This window comes from Cnephaeus nilssonii, assembly GCF_951640355.1.
Source record: "Cnephaeus nilssonii genome assembly, chromosome: 16".
Lineage (NCBI taxonomy): Eukaryota > Metazoa > Chordata > Mammalia > Chiroptera > Vespertilionidae > Cnephaeus > Cnephaeus nilssonii.
The window spans coordinates 56,690,538-56,710,267 of NC_137087.1; the positions used below are offsets into that span (position 1 = coordinate 56,690,538).

At 60.2% G+C, this 19,730-nt stretch overlaps 1 protein-coding gene across 1 annotated transcript in view; it reads left to right on the top strand.

Annotated features, from left to right (window-relative positions):
- GRK5 (G protein-coupled receptor kinase 5) overlaps positions 1 to 18,285 on the top strand; it is a 181,432-nt gene extending 163,147 nt beyond the window's left edge. The window contains exons 7-16 of the mRNA XM_079793399.1: positions 4,190 to 4,253; positions 5,127 to 5,267; positions 8,055 to 8,245; positions 10,451 to 10,488; positions 12,220 to 12,309; positions 12,938 to 13,146; positions 15,092 to 15,229; positions 16,187 to 16,324; positions 16,843 to 16,974; positions 17,788 to 18,285. Coding sequence (XP_079649525.1) covers positions 4,190 to 4,253; positions 5,127 to 5,267; positions 8,055 to 8,245; positions 10,451 to 10,488; positions 12,220 to 12,309; positions 12,938 to 13,146; positions 15,092 to 15,229; positions 16,187 to 16,324; positions 16,843 to 16,974; positions 17,788 to 17,886 — 1,240 coding nt within the window. The 3' untranslated portion in view covers positions 17,887 to 18,285. The remainder of the gene's footprint in view (positions 1 to 4,189; positions 4,254 to 5,126; positions 5,268 to 8,054; positions 8,246 to 10,450; positions 10,489 to 12,219; positions 12,310 to 12,937; positions 13,147 to 15,091; positions 15,230 to 16,186; positions 16,325 to 16,842; positions 16,975 to 17,787) is intronic.
- Positions 18,286 to 19,730: the final 1,445 nt, after the last annotated feature.

The window sequence follows — 19,730 nt, forward strand, 5'->3', positions numbered from 1 at the left end:
CGATGAGAAAGAAACATTGATTGGCTGCCTCCTGCACGCCCCCTGCTGGGGATCGAGCCCACAACCCAGGCATGTGCCCTGACCAGGAATCGAACCGTGACTTCCTGGTTCAACACTGAGCCACACTGGCCGGGCAATAAAAATATATTTTAAAAATGAAAATAAATAAATAAATCCACACTGAGCTGGTAGACATGGTGGGAGTGTCCTCTTCCACAGCCCAGAGTTCCCTGTGCCCTGAGGCCTGGCACGCACGCCATCTGGGCACGTGTGGTTGTAAAGCAAGAAGCCATCCTGACCTTGCACTTGTGCTGAGTGCCCTGCAGATGCCCAGAGAACACCCTGCCCGTCAGCCACAGAACTCCACCTGACCATCGGGGATGGCAGAGTGAGAAGGGGTCAGCCCATGACTGCCACTGCTCACCTTGCACCTGCAGGAGGGACGGAGGAATGAAGAGCCGGCCCCCCCATCCTGCTGAGGGCCTGGTGCCCCCAGCCTGGGTCTGAGTCCGGCTCGGCCTCCTCTGGAGGGGCCTCCGGAGGGCCGCTCGCCGCTCCACGCCTCGGCTTCCTCTTTCAGTGGGGAAATAGCAGTGCCCGCCTTGCAGGCTTGGGGCAAGGAGGAGATGAGGTCAGCAGCACGTGCCCAGGACAAGGTGCGTGCTCGACAGAGGTCAGCCATTTGGCCCCAGGAGTAAACTCCTGACACAGCTGTGGTGGCCCGAGATCATCGGCGTCAACGTCAGCGTGGCGGCATCCTCGCATGTCTGGATTGGAAGGAGCAGCTGACCCTCGTGGGCAGTGGTGAGACATATCCATCGAGCCCCACTCCGATTCCGGGAGCCCTGGGCGGTGTAACACATGACCCCAATCTGCACCCACTTGAAGATGCAGGGCTCAGAGAGGTGGATGGATTGGCCCTGAGTCACACAGCAAGGGCCTGGTGAGGCTGGAACCTGAACTCCAGGGCCCTCACTCAAATCCTTCTACCCGGCACTCCCGTTCCAATCCTTTAGCGGTGGCCACGGACTTTCATTTTACTTGTCTGCACCAAGCACAGGAAATGGAGAAATGGACTTTTTAAATCAGAGAAGTTAAGCCCTTTGCACTGAGTTGTTGAAGCCAGTACGTCAGGACACTGGCCTAGAAATGTCCTAAATGACTGACAACCCTCTTCTTCCCCCCATCCCCCCACCCCCGCCACTACCAAGACCGTGGCCCCTTAGTGTGATACTGTTGAAATATTAAAGGGATCTTTTCCCCTCCCAAGGTTAACCAAGAAATTCCTCGGAAATTGTATTCCACTTATTTCCCCTAGCAGAGGAGCGCTGCGGTAATGTCGCCCGACTGTCTGTTCTCCATGTACCATAAACTGTTGGGCCTGGACGCCTTCATGTGGTTTCGAGGGCGGCTGTAGGACACGCTCCTGGGCGATAGCGGACGAGGCGCCTGGCAGGGAGCTCCAGGCCCCGGCCGCTCCTGCAGAGGAGAGAGACAGAGCGATGGAGCCCTGCTGTGCTGCTGTCGGGGACCCCCGCTGCCCACGGACATGCCAGGGAGAGTGAGGCACAGCAGTGAATGCCGGGAGCGCCCTGGGTCTCGGGACATCCTGTGAGAACAGGGACGGATTTCTGATAAAAACCCAAGTCCTCTCCAGGACCCAGCAGCCAGAAGCGTTTCCATGCAAGATTCCTTCAGGAGCTGCCGGCGGCTCACTGTCCTTCTCGAGCCGACCCAGGTCGTTGGCCCAATTCAGTCTCGTGCCCACCTCGACCCTGGTCAGCACTCTTGGGGTGGGCGTGGGAGTTGCTCAAAAAGAGTTTGGGCCCGGCTGGCATGGCTCAGTGGTTGAGCAACGACCTATGAACCAGGAACTCACAGTTCGATTCCCCGTCAGGGCACCTGCCCGGGTTGCAGGCTCAATCTCCAGTGTGGGGCAGGAGACAGCTAATCAATGGTTCTCTGTCTCTCTGTCTCTCCTCATTGATGTTTCTCTCCCTCTCCTTTCCTCTCTCTGAAATCAATTTTTAAAAAGTTGTGTTTTGTTTTTTTTAACAAACAAAAAATATCAGTTCTGGTTCCAAGAGCCGGTGTTAACATTGTAAAGTGGATTGTTTGTTACTCACCCACCAGGTGACGGACATTTAGATTGTTTCCACATCTTGGCTGTTATGAGTAATGCTACAGTGCACACGGGAGTAAAGTGTGGTGTGCACACACCCCGTGGAATATTACTCAGCCTTGAAAAAGGAGATCTTGCCATTTCATGACAACGTGGATCCATTTGGAGGGCACTTGCTAAGTGAAATAAGCCAGACACCGAAAGACAACTATCACACGACCTCACTGATAGGTGGAACCTAAAACAGTCAAATGCATAGAAGCAGAGAGCAGAATGCTGGCTGCCAGGGATGCTGAGGGCAGGAGAAATGGGGAGATGTTGGTCAAAGGGTGCAAAGTTTCAGTTTTGCAGGATGAGTACCTTGTGGGGGGTCTAATGGACAGCATGGTGACCCTAGTTAACAAATACTGTATTATGTGCTTGAAATTAGCTTAAGCGTTCTCATCAGAAGGAGAGGGAGGGAGGGAGGGAGGGAGGGAGGGAGGGAGGGAGGGAGGGAGGGAGGGAGGGAGAGGGAACTATGGTAATAGCACGTTAATTAGCTTGATTGCGGTGATCATTCCACAGTGTATGTATCAAAACATCAAGTTGTACACTCAATCATACCTCAATAAAGCTGAAAAAAAGGTGTGTTTTAAAAAAAAAAAAAAGCAAGCTGATTATTCTTAGCCAAACAGACCAGCGGTGAAAAAGCACAAGCTGCCCGCAACCCGGGGTTCTTCGAGGCAACCAGAGGACCGTCTGGTCTTTACTCCCCGCCCTGCCTCCTGGTCAGAGGTTGGCTTTGGCTAATTAAAATGGGGAGTCAGGAGATACTAAGTGATTAGGACTTCATAGATACCCTCTGGCAGATGGGATCTTGCAGTGTTGGAGTTCTGGGGGGGACAAGAAGGGGGCTCTGGGAGGTGGGAGAGGTTGGAAGTGCGCCATCCAGCTGGGCAGGCTGAGCTAGATGCTGGGCTGGCTGAGCTACATGCTGGGCTGGCTGAGCTACATGCTGGGCTGGCTGAGCTAGATGCTGGGCTGGCTGAGCTACATGCTGGGCTGGCTGAGCTACATGCTGGGCAGGCTGAGCTAGATGCTGGGCTGAGCTACATGCTGGGCTGGCTGAGCTACATGCTGGGCAGGCTGAGCTAGATGCTGGGCTGAGCTACATGCTGGGCTGAGCTAGATGCTGGGCTGGCTGAGCTACATGCTGGGCTGAGCTAGATGCTGGGCTGGCTGAGCTACATGCTGGGCTGGCTGAGCTACATGCTGGGCTGGCTGAGCTACATGCTGGGCAGGCTGAGCTAGATGCTGGGCTGAGCTACATGCTGGGCTGAGGTAGATGCTGGGCAGGCTGAGCTACATGCTGGGCAGGCTGAGCTACGTGCTGGGCTGAGCTACAGGCTGGGCTGAGCTACATGCTGGGCTACATGCTGGGCTGAGCTACATGCTGGGCAGGCTGAGCTACATGCTGGGCAGGCTGAACTACATGCTGGGCTGAGCTACAGGCTGGGCTGAGCTACATGCTGGGCAGGCTGAACTACATGCTGGGCTGAGCTACAGGCTGGGCTGAGCTACATGCTGGGCTAGATGCTGGGCTGAGGTAGATGCTGGGCTGAGATAGATGCTGGACACGCTGAGATACATGCTGGGCTGGCTGAGATGCGCAGGGGCAGGGAGGGCAGGTCTCCGTCATGCCCTCCGGGGGACACTGAGCCTCTGTGGCTCTGGGCCCTCCCCTCTCCCTGCACTGGCCTCACAGCTTCCTTCGGAGTTGGGCCACCTGAGTGGCATTGGGAGAGAGGGGAAGCCACAGGGGGAGGCCCTTGAAGCTGCTTTGGCTCACATGTTTCGCGCCTTCTGCCTTCCTGCTTGTCTCCCAGGCTGCAGGGCTGAGGGCAGGTGGCCTGGGATTTGAACACCCAGCCCCAGAGCAAGCCCGTGAGGGGCCCCTCTGCAGCCATCATTCCTGGGGGTCCCCGGGGCCTGGAACTGTGCCTTGCACCGCCTAAGTCAGATGCTGCCGCTGTCTGTTGCATATGGGTTATGCATCTTAACGCCATGATTCTTGCTTTTTTTCAGGCAACCGGTAACCAAAAACACCTTCAGGCAGTACCGAGTGCTGGGAAAGGGGGGCTTCGGGGAGGTGAGTGAGCACCTTGTTTCAGGTGAGAGTTCCTGCACTCTAGTCCCCTTTCCTGTCCCTTCTGTCTGCCTGAGGTGTTCCCATGTTTGCTCGGTCCTAGGCCCCTGGTGGAGGAGCGGGCAGGGCTCAGGGCGTTTGGGAGGGTCAGGTGTGTCTGCAGTGTCTGGGGCTGGGGGTGAGGCAGCCTCAGGTTCAAGTCCGGGGAGGGGAAACGGGTGCTCTTGGCTGTGTTTGGCGGGAGAAGGGAGGACACGAGGGGCCAGATGACACTGCTCTCTGGGCTGTTGTGCTCTGTCTGAGCTTCCCAAGACTGGGGCAGCCTGTGGCTCACTTAGGGGCGAGAAAGCGGAGGTTCCGAATGGTGAGGTGACCCGGCCACGGGCACCCAGCCAGCAAGGGGCAGAACGAAGACGAGAACCCAAATGCCCTGTTTCCCGTTCCTCTGAACCATACACTCAGGGTTCTTGGGGGTCTCCCGTCCCTGGTCCCCAACAAGCATCTTCCGCCTGCAGCCGGGACTTGAAAGTGCCCAGTGGGCCATGGCTGCCTCTGGTTGGGAGCTGAGGACAGAAAATCTAGTTGCCTCTGAGAGAGGGACGGGACCTCAGGCCTCGGCGGCCATCTATGCATTGCTGACAGTGGCTCATTCTGCACCTCCAAGGCTGGGCTCCATCCAAGGGACAGAGGAGGGAGGGCGAGGTGGGGCTGGAGCCAGATCTCGAGGGTGTGGCCCGGGGCAGCCGTGGGTCCAAGGCCAGGCACGGCCGGCTCTGGCTCCATCCGTTCCCGACCCCTCGGTCCAGCGTCCTGGCCACGGAGGCGCTCGGGCAGGCCTCCCGTGTCCCTCACCCTTGGTTCCTCCTTGCCCCGCAGGTCTGTGCCTGCCAGGTTCGGGCCACGGGGAAAATGTACGCCTGCAAGCGCTTGGAGAAGAAGAGGATCAAGAAGAGGAAAGGGGAGTCCATGGCCCTCAACGAGAAGCAGATCCTGGAGAAGGTCAACAGCCCGTTTGTGGTGAGTGTCCAGGGCTGGTGACCGGGGCTTCTGTCCCTTGGGAAGTGGGTGGCCCTCCAGGGTGGCAGCTCCCCATCGCCAGGGAGATGGAATGCAGTGGGAGGAATACTGCCGAGAGGCAGCCAGGCCCCACCCGCATCCCAACGCGCCTCTGGGTCCTGGTGGCCCACGTCGTCCTGTCACAGAGCAGGCCTGGCTGCCCTGTGTGTGGGACCGAGGCCTCTGACCTGCAGGACCACCTGGTACACTGCTCGGTGGCCTGAAGAAGCCCCCCTGGGCCCAGCCGGGAGCTTCGTGTCCACAGGCCCCTGTAGACCAGTTTCCTCAATGTCGGTACCCTGAGAGGCGCCGTCGTGTGCCCTCTGCTATGTTTCTCAGTCTGGGCTTCGCTCTGCTGCAGTAACAAATACACCCCGACTCACCGCAGCTGAAAACAACCAAGCCCGTTCTTTTTTTATTTTTTGTATCTTTGTATTGATTTCAGAGAGGAAAGGAGAAGAAAAGACAGAAACATCAATGACGAGAGAGAATCATTGACCGGCTGCCTCCTGCACTCCCTCCTCTGGGGATTGAGCCCGAAATCCGGGCCTGTGCCCTGGCCGGGAATTAAACCACGACCTCCTGGTTCATAGGTAGACACTCAACCACCGAGCCACGCTGGCCGGGCCAACCAAGACCCTTCCGTCACTCACATAGAGTCCGGTCAGATCGGCCCTCCTCCTCCCCACAGCTGCCCCGCCCGGAGTCACGGAAGTGTGTGCAGGGGCGTTCGGGGACCGTCACAGCCTCGGCTGCGGGGGCGCTCCTCACTCCCGCCCACAGCCCGTGCGCCAGAGCTGGTCCCTGCAGGGCACAGGGCAGCTGCGGGGAGACGTGGCGGAGCACGTGAACATACGGTCAGCTCTAAACGCCCCGCCACATGTCACCATAAAAAACAATATGTGCGCAAGGTAAACATGCCAGCAGCACAGGCGGAGACAAAAGAAAACCAGAAGGCTCCCTCTCTGAGGAACCAGTCCAACATGTTGGATTCATTACTTTGAGCCAATGGGATCGCACTAGCCATCTTATGCTGCAATCTTTTCTTCCCCTTAAAATTAGATCTTAAAACAAACAAACCCAGACTTATAGCTGCACCTTTAAAAAAACACACACAAAAACTGTGCCCCCTTCCCTTGAGACCCGGGAGAGAGGGACCCTGGCCTGTGGGGCCACCCCCCCCACCCCCTTGGGGAGAGGAAGTCCTGGGGGTGACGCCGCTGCGGACGAGGCTGCACGTCCGTCCCTGAGCGCCCCCGGCGTGGCTCTGTGACCGTGTCCGGAGGCCGCATTCCTTGGCCGAGGCGTGGCTGTGTCAGAGGGCGTGTGCCTTTTCCATTTGGCAGCTGTTCCCAAGTGGCTCTCCACGCAGGTCGCCCAATTAAACGCCTACCAGCTGTGCATGAAGGCGAGCGAGGCCGTCAGCCCAGGGCCTCCGTCACTCCCCGGAGAGGGGGTGGTTTTATAAGGTGACGCTCCGGGGACAGAGGTGTGGTGTCTCTGTCTGATCCCGGCTGTCCCCACGGCCAGCCCCGCCCAGGGTAACGTGCTGTGTGGGAGGTGGCGGTCATCATTGTGGCCGTAGCCTGTGTCACCAGCCCCTTTCAATAGTGACCCCAGGTCACCGCCTCCAGGCTGCCCATGGAGTCCTCAGGGGCAGGGCTGGCTCTGGGGGTCGGTGACGGTGAGTCCCGCTCAGGGAAAGGGGTGAACCTGGACCTTCCTCGACGGTGCCCCGTCCTCTGCCCCTGGCGGGACGTTCCCGCCGCGCCTCCCGGAGCCCTTCCTCGGGGTCGCCTGGGCAGGGGTGGGACGGGCCGCAGAGCACAGCTCCCAGAGCTCTCGCCTTCAGCGTGTTCCTCACCTCTCCTCAGACGTGACCCCGTTGTTCCTGAGTTTGCACCACGTTTTATGGCGGCCAGGTTCCATGTGCGCCAGCCCCTCGGTGGAGAAGTGTCCTTTGCCCCAGACCCAGCTCTGCCCCCCCGCCCCCCAAGCCCTCATCCACGGAGCCTCAGGCGTTGATCTCCGTCTGCAAGGGGCTAGGTCCTCTCTGTGGATGGTCCCTCTGGCCAGGCGTGCCCTGCGTGCAAGAGGAGACGGTCTTTGCCAAGTCGTGTTCTGCTTCTCGAAGCCCCTAGAGCAGTGGTCGGCAAACTCATTAGTCAACAGAGCCAAATATCAACAGGACAACGATTGAAATTTCTTTTGAGAGCCAAAATTTTTAAACTTAAACTTCTTCTAACGCCACTTCTTCAAAATAGACTCATCCAGGCCGTGGTATTTTGTGGAAGAGCCACACTCAAGGGGCCAAAGAGCCGCATGTGGCTCTCGAGCCGCGGTTTGCCGACCACTGCCCTAGGCTACCACCCAGCCCACTGCCCGGTCCCTGCGCTACTGGTGCCCGGAGGGCATCTGGGTCCTGCTCTTCTTGACCAGCCAACGGGGCCACACAGTTTTGACTGATGCACGCACATGCTTCTGTGGTGTAAACGCAAGAACACCGTCCTGGCAGGGCCCCTCCCCTCACCCCCTCACCTGGAACCACCGGCTGGGAAGGAGGGAGTCCTTCACCACTGAGAGCGGCAGCGGGCAGGGCACACCGAGGCTGTCGGGATTTGGGGGTGGCGTGAAGCTGCTGCCGCTCCCCTAGCCCAGCCGTCCCGCAGCTGCGGGGGCCCTGAGAAGGGAGGGCGGAAGTGGGGGGCGGTGGCAGGACCTCACCTCGGTGCTGTCCTATGCCCCCAGGTCAACCTGGCCTATGCCTACGAGACCAAGGACGCGCTGTGCTTGGTCCTGACCATCATGAACGGGGGCGACCTGAAGTTCCACATCTACAACATGGGGAACCCCGGCTTCGAGGAGGAGCGGGCCCTGTTCTACGCGGCGGAGATCCTGTGCGGCCTGGAAGACCTGCACCTGGAGAACACCGTCTACAGGTGAGCGGGTCCCGCCTGGCCTTGTATCTGCGGGATGCAGACTCCCACTGAAACTGAGGAAGTGAGGTGGGCTGCTTAGGGGGGCAAGTGTCCTGGACCCGGTCCCCTCCAGTCCGGTGCCCGGGGAAGCTTGGTGGGGCCTGGTGGCCGTGACCTGGACCAGCCCCGGGAAGACCTGGGGGGTCGCCACCATAAGCAGGCCTGCCTCCATCTACACCTCCCGACGTGGCAGGCCCAGGGTTCAGGTTCTGTGAGCAGCGCCAGGGTGAGGCTCAGGGCCAACATGATGGCTGGTGTTCGCCGGACCACGCCTCCCACACTGCCCGTCACCCAGGGCGGGATGGGGGGGGTCTTGTCTCACGGCCTCCACGAGCATCTTCACAACCCGAAGATGGACCTCTGAAATAGTCCACCGTCTGTTTAAATGGTGGCTGGTCTCGATATGTTGGTATGGAAGTTACTTCCCATTTTTAAAGGTATCCAGTGGAATCCAACTGCTATAGCATTTTGATTCCCACCATCGTCTATCTAAACATGCATAAAGCTCTTCAATGGTGAGGAACTTCCTGTCATTTCTATTCCCCACCTCCCTCACAAAATGTTATCATAATGTAATATATTTTTTGCCTAAAAGTCTTTTATTGAACTATGTGGGTACATGGAAGATTTTTTTTTAATTTCCTAGATCAGAAGGCTCTAAGTGTTCAAATAATTTCTTCTGTTGAGCTACCGTTATAATTATTACGACTAGGTCCCACTTCTGATGGGGCCCCAGGGACCCCTGCTTTCCTCCTGTCGTTGGGAAAAGAGCTGTTGAGAAAGGGCAGATGGGAGGGATCCCAGAGGAAGCCAGGGCACCTGGTGTTAGGGATCCGGAAACGCACATTCCTGAAACGGCCGGGACAGTCCCCAGCGGCCCCACTCCCGCGCACCCCGGCTCGCAGACCTGTGCGTGGAGCTCTGGGTGGAGATTACCCGGGGAGACCAGGAAGGCTTTGAAAACCAGGAGGGAGGTCTTGGTGGCGTGCCTCCCCCCTCGACCATCTCCCCAGTTACGCTTTTGTGTGGTTCTCACTCCAGTGAGAAGGGAGTCGGAACAATTTTCCTAAGGGTTGAAAAAAGAACATTCGTTTACCAAAAGGCAGCTCCAAGTCCAAGCCGGCCGCTCGCCTGGCCTCTCGTGGGCTCGGCCCCTGCCCACTGGCCTGCTGGGGTATGGAAGCCCCGGCTCTTGCCCTTATTTGGGATTGTTAACACATCAAAAGAATGCAAATTAAATAACAACAGCAACAAAATGTATCTTGTAATGAATAACTCCATAAAACACCAGTCATCACTCTGTGAGAGGCCCACTGGATGGGGCAGTCACCACGCCCCGGGGACAGCTGCCGGCTGTTCCATAAACAAAGCCAGTTGGTGGAGAACCCACCCCCAGTCCAGACGCCGTGGACTGTTTGCCCAGCGGCTCACCTGAGTGGCACACGCCATCGCCATCCCGCTGGCTGTCGGTTTGCCCTTGGGGAGACCTTTCCCTAGTGGAACCCGACACTTCTGCTGCCTCTGCCCCCTCCTGCGAACCGAGGTTCCCTTTCCTAAGAGCATGATGATGTCACCAAAGGGAAGACAGACTCTGGGGACAGGAGGAGGCGGCCACGCCTACAGCCGCGCCTTCTGGCTGTGCTTTCTTCCCACTGTGGCTCCCGCTGGAGTTGGGGAGGTGCCAGGCTCCTGGGGGCCCCTTACCCAGGGGGTCTTTCTCCGCGGGCACCTTCCTCTTCCCTGCAGTTCTCGGTGCCAGTTCTGCAGCTGGCGCTTTGTTCTCACAAGTGTCTCTGCCTTTATTCCCAGGCCCTGCTCTGCCTTCAGGGCATCCTGAGGGGGGGCGGGGGTGTCTTCCCAGCCCTGGAGGGGTCTGTCACCACCCCAGCCAGCGGTATCCTCAGCCCTGGCGGCTGGCAGCCTGTGGAGGAGCAGGACCAGCCTCTGCCTCACCTCCTTCCTATTACTCTCCAGGGAGGGGAAGATGCCTGTGGCAAAGGGTGGGAGGAGAGAGATCAGCCCAAGATTCTCTTGACCCAGAGACCAGACCACCTGAGGTGGGAAGGAAACACTCAGGCCTGGCTGGCCCACGGGGGTCAACCCAGATGCCAGTGCGCCCCGCTGCCCAGATGCCCACGCTCACATGCTGTGGTCTTTCCCTTTCAGAGATCTGAAACCCGAGAATATCCTGCTAGATGATTACGGTGAGTCAGGGCGGGGCTGGGAAGGTCCTTATCCTACCCTGTAGCTGAGGTGAGCATCGCAACCCAATGCAGAGGGCCCCTCAGACACTCACGGCCTTGGGCCCGCCAGGGAGTGGTGGGCGAGCGGGAGGGGAAGAGCCACTTCTCTCCTCAGTCCTGGGGACCCACAGAAGACAGTGGACATGGACAGAGCTCCTACCAGGAGAAGAAGCAACTTGGCTGGGGAGAGAGAGAGAGAGAGAGAGAGAGAGAGAGAGAGAGAGAGAGAGAGAGGTGTGCAGGGCAATGAGATGAGGCGTCCCGGATTTCAGAGATGCTGGGCAAATACTGACCTCACACAATTTCTCTGCACTTCATCTTCCTTGTTTTTCAATGGAAACATGGGCCCTGCCAGCTTAGAGGCTTGAAGATGGGGGTGAGGGTCGGACAAGATAGCCTGAGGGGACGTTATTCAGTCAGCCACAGCCAGCGAAACGTGTTAGTCTTCCGTGTTTGTGCATCGCCATTGTTACTGTCCCACATGGAGGACAAGGGCAGCCACGGTGACCCCCACAATCGTCAGCCTCTCACACTAACTGGTGGGAAACGTTTCCACGTTTTTAATCTGACTCCATTTGCCCGTCTCCACCGAGGGCGCAGGGCCAGCATCCTGTGCCCATTTTACGGATGACAAGATTCAGGCTCAGAGGAGCCAAGCTGCCGAGGTCACCCAGCAGTATCAGTAGGGAGCCGAGATCAGAGGCCGGGTCTCCTCGGTGTGTGGATGGCCTGGCGATGCTGCCATGGGGGGCGGCAGGCAGAGGGTCCCGGGCCCCGCTACCCCTCTCGATGAGCCCAGGGCCCAATGGGGTTCCTATCCTTCTGGTCTCAGCGCCACGCCCACCTTTACCTGCATCCCCATGACTTGGATCCACGTGCTCCCTGTACCTTTCCTGCCTTTGTCTGGAGCCACTGAGCTGGGGGCCTCTCACAGCTCCGGCCTGGCGGGGGTCCCTGTCGCTGGGCCTTGCTCAGACCCAGGCTGTGGGGGCCCCGGCCCTCACGGACAGGGGGAGGGGGAGGGGTCCCTCCTGCAGGGTCGGGTGTGGCTGTGACATCCCCCTTGTCCCTGGTGGGCCACCAGGTGAGACACCACAGGGGCTGGCCTCAGCACAGTCGTCTCTGCTCTTGGGGTTCAGTCTGGGGCCAGGAGCTCCAGTCCACCTCCCAGTCTCCAGGGGCCTGGGCATCTTCCAGTCTTGTTTTTCCAAAGGGAGAAAACAGCCTCCAAAGACCATCTCGGCAGAACAGGAAGTTGCTTCCCAAATTGCTTTATAATTTTTCCCCTTAAGCAAACTGTTGCAAAATGTCAGGAGAATCGCGCATTTTTTCCGTGAAGCAATCCCAGAATCAGGCCAAGGCGTTTTAAACCCGCTGACCTCAGCCTTCCCAGGAGCCCATTAGAGCGTCGCATGCGGCAGGTTGCCCGCGTCCAGCCAAGTGCAAGGGCCCCGCATCTGTGTGTTTCCCTCCTAAAGGGGGTGGCTTGCCACGTCCTCTGACACCTGAGTCCCCCAAGGGTCTGCAGTCGCCCTGAGATGGTAGATCGGGGCCCCTCTCTTCACGGGACAGATGAAAACACAGTCCGAGTGCCCTGCCCGGGGGCATGCCGCCAGTCTGAGGCCCTGCCCAGGGTGGTCCAGTGTCACATGACCGTCCCAGGGGCCCGCTGACCCTGCCCTTCCCCCTCAGGCCACATTAGGATCTCCGACCTGGGCCTGGCCGTGAAGATCCCCGAGGGAGACCTGATCCGAGGCCGGGTGGGCACCGTGGGCTACATGGGTGAGTGTGGGCGCGGCCCCTCCCCCCGAGCCCCCCACGTGGATCCCTGGCCTCATTGTGCCACTCTGATCAGAAGCAGGGTCTCTTCTGATGGTGGGAGGTGGGCGGTCTTAGCCAGGGTGGGTGGAGCCCCAAGGTGTGACTTGACTAAACCCAGCTCTCTGCAACCCCCACCTCCAGCCCACCTGCGTCTAAAGCCAGTCCACTTCGGGGTCCGTGGCCAGGCTGGCACACAGCCATGCTCAGGAGGAGGCCCCGCTGAAGTCAGGGTCCAGTGGCTGGTGGACAGCCTTTCGGGAGGCCGGTGACAGGAGGGAGGCCACTAGGAGGTGCTCGGCACAGGCGCACGCCGCCTGCTGGGTGCCGAGCATGACTCTAAGCAGAGAGCAGCCTGGGGCCCTGCCCTGTCCCCTCCCCCCCCCCCCCCCCCCCAGCCAACTCCCGACCATCCTCCTGGGGCTGCAGGAAAGAGGCCTAGAGCGACATCCCGTCCCTGGAACCTGCTTCCAGTTAGGGAGGAGGATGCCGGGGACCCGGCTGGCATGAGTCACCGCCCAAGCCGGGCGCCTGGGCTCTGTGCTGCCCGCAGCGGCCTCTCACCTCGCTCCCTCGCTCCCTCCTCACCCAGCTCCCGAGGTCCTGAACAACCAGAGGTACGGCCTGAGCCCCGACTACTGGGGTCTGGGCTGCCTCATCTACGAGATGATCGAGGGCCAGTCGCCGTTCCGGGGCCGCAAGGAGAAGGTGAAGCGGGAGGAGGTGGACCGCCGGGTCCTGGAGACCGAGGAGGTGTACTCCCACAAGTTCTCCGAGGAGGCCAAGTCCATCTGCAAAATGGTGAGCTCCCGGGGCCCGCTGTCCGCGCCCCGGGCCGGGCCGCCTCCTCCCCAGCCCCAGTCTGACGTCAGAGCCCTTGGGAAGAAGGAAGGGGCGGGGCCTGCCACCTGTCATTTGCATGTGAGACGCTGAGGGAGGGGCAGCATGCACACATGCAAACACACACCGGAACCACCTGTGCCTGGGCCACTGCCCACCTGCCCGGGCCTCCAAGGAAACAGGTGGTCATGGCCGTGGAGGTGGGTGGGGGGACCGGAGGAGCAAGGCGGCACAAGGCGGTCAACGGGGACGTGGCTCCCAGGGGTGCTTGAAAACCCGGTGGGTGTGCTGACAAGACTTGGTTCTGTCGGGCGAGGTCTGTAGGCAGTGGCACCCACTGGGTGAGGGATAGAGGAGGGCAGCACCATGTGTCCCGGGTCGGGGTCGGGGTTCAGAGAAGCAGGTCTTGAGAGACCCCCCCCCCCCCAACAGGGACATGGGATGTGCTGAGAGGGCAGAGGCACAGAGGGCCCCTCCCTGCCCCTATCATGGGCTTTGGCACATGGCTTCGGGGCACCAGGACTAGGCGCTGCTGTTTCTCTGCTGCCCCCTGGTGTGCACTGAGGGAAAGGCAGCGGCCACGCCTGGGGATCCAGGTGTCAAACCAATGTCCCTCATCTTCTTTAACTGGAGGCATGACCAGAGGCCTTGCTCCGTCTTCTGACAAATGAGCCTGTGCTTCTGTGTCCTTAACTGCGGTCTCTTTGGTCTGGCAGCCAGGCCGGCCCTGGCCCCTCCAGCCACCAGCTCAGGACACAGTAGGGCCTGACTATAAGGAGACCACGGAGGCCCGCCTGCCTGAGAAGGCCTCTCCACACACAGCCAGGAAGCTGGTCCCCGACCCAGATTGTCCCTCGTTCGGTCTTGGCTGCCACAAGACCTTTCCCTGCTCCTGGGGTCCAGACATTCATGCATCTCACTGCCCCCCCCGCCCGCCCACATACAAACACCCACCCCGGGTCCCATCTCTAGGACCATCCTCAGCCCACCTTCCTTAGGCCCCTGCTGGTCCTTAGTCCCAGCACTGGCCCCTCCCCACCCCTCCGGCTCCTCTGGCCCCTCGGCCTCCCTGACCCCCAAGCGAGCAGCCAACTTGCATTCCTCTCCAGTGGTCGGCAAACTCATTAGTCAACAGAGCCAAACATCAACGGACAACGATTGAAATTTCTTTTGAGAGCCAAATTTTTTAAACTTAAACTTCTTCTAACGCCACTTCTTCAAAATAGACTCGCCCAGGCCGTGGTATTTTGTGGAAGAGCCACACTCAAGGGGCCAAAGAGCCGCATGTGGCTCGCGAGCCGCAGTTTGCCGACCATGGCACTAACCCCATGTGTTACATCCGTGGTGCCTTGATGGGTCCTCTAAACATGATCTTGCTGAGGCCAAACCCTCAGTGCCCTCTCTCCCTCCATCTCTCCCTCTCTCCCTCCATCCCTCCCTCTCTCCCTCCATCCCTCCCTCTCTATCCTCCTTCCCTTCTTTTCTCCCTCACTCACCCCCAGGGGTTTGCACTTGTGAGTTGAGTAAATGAACCAGAGACCTACAGACCAAGTTCTTGCCCTTTGTAAGTTCCCTGTGGCAGAAGGTCACACCAATTCAGCAAGCAGGGATGCCCCGAATTCACGGGTACTGGGCATATGGTCACGGGGAGACACAAACGGGAGTCTTGCTCCCCCGGGGGCTCCAGGCATCCCGGCGGGACCACAGAGCTCACAGCGGCTCAGGAGGCACTGAAGCCAGGCCTGAGCAGGGTCGGGCCGTGTCTGTGGGCACCTGGGTGGCACAGGCTGGAGGAGGGACACCGGGGAGCCCCAGGGCCGCACCTGTGAGAGGGAGGTGACCACAGGTCTGCCCTGCTGGAGCGGCACGTCCCCAGGCATGGCCTCACGGGGCTCTGTGATCACAGCTGCTCACCAAAGACGCGAAGCAGAGGCTGGGCTGTCAGGAGGAGGGGGCCGCGGAGGTCAAGAGGCACCCCTTCTTCAGGAACATGAACTTCAAGCGCTTGGAAGCCGGGATGTTGGACCCTCCCTTCATTCCAGATGTGAGTAGCCTCCCCCAGCCCAGACGGAGCCTGTGGCCTGTTCTCAGCCTTGCACTCACCCATTGTCGGTTCTGGGCCTCGATCCAGGGGCCGAGGAGACCCGTGGGCGGATGGCGGCCTCTGCCCTCCAGTGACAGACGTGTCACCAGGGCTGGGGGTCCTGCATCCATCCTGGAGCCGCCTCCTCCATGAAGTCCTCATCCTCAGACCTACAGGCCCCAGAGCCCCTGGGAGGCTCCCCCGCCCCCCAACTTTGAGTTTCTGGAGGGGAAGGCCTGCCTGGGTCGTCTCTGTGGGTCTCGGCAGAGAGTAGCCCCCAGTGCGTGTCGGGGGAGTGAGATAAAGATATTACCGCCAGCTCACACGGCACTTACAGCCCAGGCACAGGTGCTTCCATAGCCCGGCCTGCAGGTGGGGAGACAGGCCTGTGGGACGTGGGACTTTCCCAAAATTCCTATGCACCAGAGCTGGGACCCAGCCCGGCCCGTCTGGCTGCAGAGCCTGGGTGCCGAGCCCCTTGGTGCCCCGTAATGTGAGAAGGGGTTGGGGAGCCCCCCCCCCCCCCGCCAGAGTCATCCGTGGCTGCGTGTCCCCCTAGCCTGACCCTGGGAACCAGCAGCATTCGCTCTCTCCATGGAGGGTGGCCCAGAGCCCCAAACAGAGCGGACTTTGGGAACAGTTTCCCCGTCCCAGTCCCGGGGGCCTTTGGGGAACAAAGACTCTGATGGAGGGGCGCTGAGGGGGGTGAGCTCAGGGATGGGGTGACCGGCCCTGGACGCCCCGAGCTCCTGTTCCCCCGGCCAGGGTCCCGTTGGCAGATCTGAGAGAGGGCAGCCCAGGTTCCCGGGTGGGGGCGGGGGGCTCAGGCAGACGCCCCCGTCTCCCCCATCGAAGCCCCGGGCCGGGCGGGGACGTGGCGCGGGGGCAGGGCCCGTGTGACCGCTCCCTCTGCCCCAGCCCCGGGCCGTGTACTGTAAGGACGTGCTGGACATTGAGCAGTTCTCCACCGTGAAGGGCGTCAACCTGGACCACACGGACGACGACTTCTACTCCAAGTTCTCCACGGGCTCCGTGCCCATCCCGTGGCAAAACGAGGTCAGCGCGGGGCGGCCGCCTCGCCGGGGGAAGGTGCGGGGAGGACGCAGGGATGGCGGGTCGGGTCCCACGGTCTGCTGGGCATCGTGGGCAGGTCAGAGGGACGAGGAGCCAGTCTAGTTGGGCTGGGAAGGGAGGAAATGGAGCTGGGACGGAGGCACAAGTGGGACTGAGCTGGAGGCAGAGTTGGATCAAATGAAATTGAAATGATGGGGCGGGGGAGGGGCTGGAGCCCTGGAAGGGGGAGGGTCGGAGCATGTGGGGTGGCCTGGGCTCGGGTGGGGTGAGCAGGAGATGGCTGTGGGTTTGGGGTGCCGACTTCTGCTTTCTCAGGGGAGAGGCAGTGGGCGGGCGGGCGGGCGCCGTCTGGTCTCGGCCCGGCCCCGGTAAGACGGAGGGCGGCAGACAACCTGGTGGGGCCCGGCTCGGGCGGTGGGGGCCAGGGCTCGGCGCTGGGACTGTCCACCCAGATGACGCCGCAGCCCTCACGCCGCCCGCGTTCTTCTGCGTTCCTCCAGATGATAGAAACGGAATGCTTCAAGGAGCTGAACGTGTTTGGACCTAACGGTACCCTCTCACCAGACCTGGACCGGAGTCACCCTCCGGAGCCACCAAAGAAAGGGCTGTTCCAGAGAATCTTCAAGCGTCAGGTGAGAGCCCCTGACCCGCACCCCCAGGTCCTGGCCTCGGCCCGGGGACCCTGGGCTCAGAACGTCCTCAGGGTTGAGACCAGAATGCAGAGACCACCTGGGTGTGGGGCCCGGGGACTGGGGGGGCAGGCAGCTGTCTGCAGCCCCTGAAACCCACTGGCTGAGGGGGCCCCAGGGTGGAAGGGGCAGGGCCAGCCCCAAGTTGACCTTTAGCAAGGTTTCTCCACCTCGGCATACTGACCTTTGGGGTTATTTTTTTTTTTTTTTTTTTTTGAGAGGAGAAGGGGGAGAGAGAGAGATAGAAACATTGATGAGAGAGAATCATTGATCGGCTGCCTCCTGCATGCCCCCTGCTGGGAATCCAGCCCACAACCCGAGCATGTGTCCTGACCAGGAATCGAACCGGGACCTCTTGGTTCCTAGGTCAAGGCCCAACCCCTGAGCCACACCGGCCAGGCTGGGTTAGTTCTTCGTCATGGGGGCTGTCCTCTAGGCACCGGGTGATACTCAGCAGCCTGTCTGCCCTCCACCCACCAGATGCCAGCAGCACCCCCTACCCACTCCTGTTGTAGAAGGTCTCCCTCCAGACAGGGTCCCCCGGGCACACTGATCCTGAGGAGAACAGCTGCTGGGTCCGGCCGGGTCTGCAGGGGAGGATGCAAAAGGCAGCGTGAGGCAAGGTGACGGGCCAGCAGCCCCGCCCCGCGGCCCTGTCCTCAGGTTCAGAGGCCCCCGTGGCGCCCGGGCCACAGCGCTGGCCCCCGCGGGACTGACCTGCTTTCTCTCTCCCTCTCCCCCTGCCCGCTCTGCCAGCATCAGAACAATTCCAAGAGTTCGCCCAACTCCAAGGCCAACTTCAACCACCACATAAATTCGAACCACGTCAGCTCCAACTCCACCGGAAGCAGCTAGTTGCCGCTTGGCCTGGAAGTCCAGGTGGGACAGGCTAGACCCTGTCCTCAGGAGCAGGACTTGTGACCGGCGGAGCGTCCACTCTGGATGGGTGGACGGGGCGGCCCGCCCGGAGCCGGCGAAGGAAGGAGGCGCCCCCCTCGGCACGGAGCCCCCAGGCTCCTCAGATTCCACTCAGGTCTGTGCAGACGCGGCCCTCGGGCCGGGTGGACTGGCTTTGTCTCTGTCGAATATCGCAATAGAAATCCAATTGGATACGACGACTTGCACGTATTTTAATAGCATCATAACTAGAACTGAATTTTGTCTTTATTATTTTTAAAGAAAAGTTTTGTAAATTTCTCTATCGCCTCAGTTTACATTTTGTATATTTGTATTTAAATGAAAGTCAGACTTTGAGGGTGTATATTTTCTGTGCAGCCACTGTTAAGCCATGTGTTTTCAGACATTTTAGAGGGGGCGGGGTGGGGGGGGCGGGATTTACCAAAAAAAATGTGACTCAAGACTTCCACAGCCTCAAATGAGAAACCGTTTTTATTAAACGTAGAAAACGACTCACATTTCACCTTGAAAGGGTTGGTTGCATCATCTCTCTAACCTGTGCCGGGTATGGCCATCACCATCATCTCTCTGACCTGTGCCGGGCATGGCCATCACCATCATTTCTCTAACCTGTGCCGGGCATGGCCATCACCATCATCTCTCTAACCTGTGCCGGGCATGGCCATCACCCTCTGGTCACTTGGAAGAATCGGAATTAGATGCTCAGAGACGCACCTGGGACTTCACCCCGGCCAGGACGCCCTGGTCTGGGCCCGAGGAGGGGCCTGGGGCCAGCTCCGGGGGACGCACACTTCCTCTCGGTGCTTTGGCCCCGGCCCTCCCTTCCTTCTGCGAGACGGCCGTGTGCCGCGCCGGCATCTCCGGCATCTTGTCTGGCCCCCTTCTTCCTAAGCAGGTTCTGGCTGCTACAGCCAGTGTGTCTTCAACAAGCGTGTGTCCGGGGATTTTTGTTTTATTCTATTTCACGAGAAGCATAGCGATGATAAGGAGTAATCATGGAGCCCCCAGTGTCCCCAACCTTTATGGCCCATGGGGGCATCGGAGTGGGGTCAGTGGGTTGCCCTGAATGAGTCTGTAGAGGGGAGGGGCTTGCCAGGGACTCCGGGCGTGATCCTTAAGTCAAAGGGGTCATCAGGTCTCGAGAGCTGCCCAGGACCCCCCAGATTCGCTGGTCCAGGTGGTACGGACAGTGTTGGCTCTCCAAGCGAATGGCTGCCCACGGAGAGGCCAGGCCACCGAAGAAGCTCAAGACAAGCTCACTGTCTGTCACCTCCTGGGAGAGGGCGGGCAGGGGCCAGCTCTCACCTGGAATCTCAAAGTTGCAGGCACATGTGGCCCCAGGAGGCAGTCCCTGGCTCCCATTAGAGCATGGCCGTCGGTCCCAGGGAGCCGCTGGCCCCCCTGCTGTCTCCAGAAGGTGACAGGAGCCAATCGGCCCTCGCCACGCCCTGCACAGGGTGAGCTCTGCACCTCCCCTGCGCCCCGGCTCCCCGCCTGGCTGAGTCCCCGGGGACCAGCCGGCCTCAGTGGGGCCTGGCCTCAGCCCTGGGCAGCCGAGTCCCCGGGGACCCAGCCGGCCTCGGCCCTGGGCAGCTGCAGGGCTTCTCCTGGTCTGGGCCCCGCCCCGGCATCTCCTGTAAAATGCAGGTTCAGGCTCCACCCCAAACCTGGAGATGTGCGGCGTCCCAGACTCTGTGGGGCCTGCTGACCCGTCGGTGGGTGTCAGGGGTGACCATGTGAACATCGCTCGGGGGCCCAGGCAGCCTTGGGGCAGGAGCTTT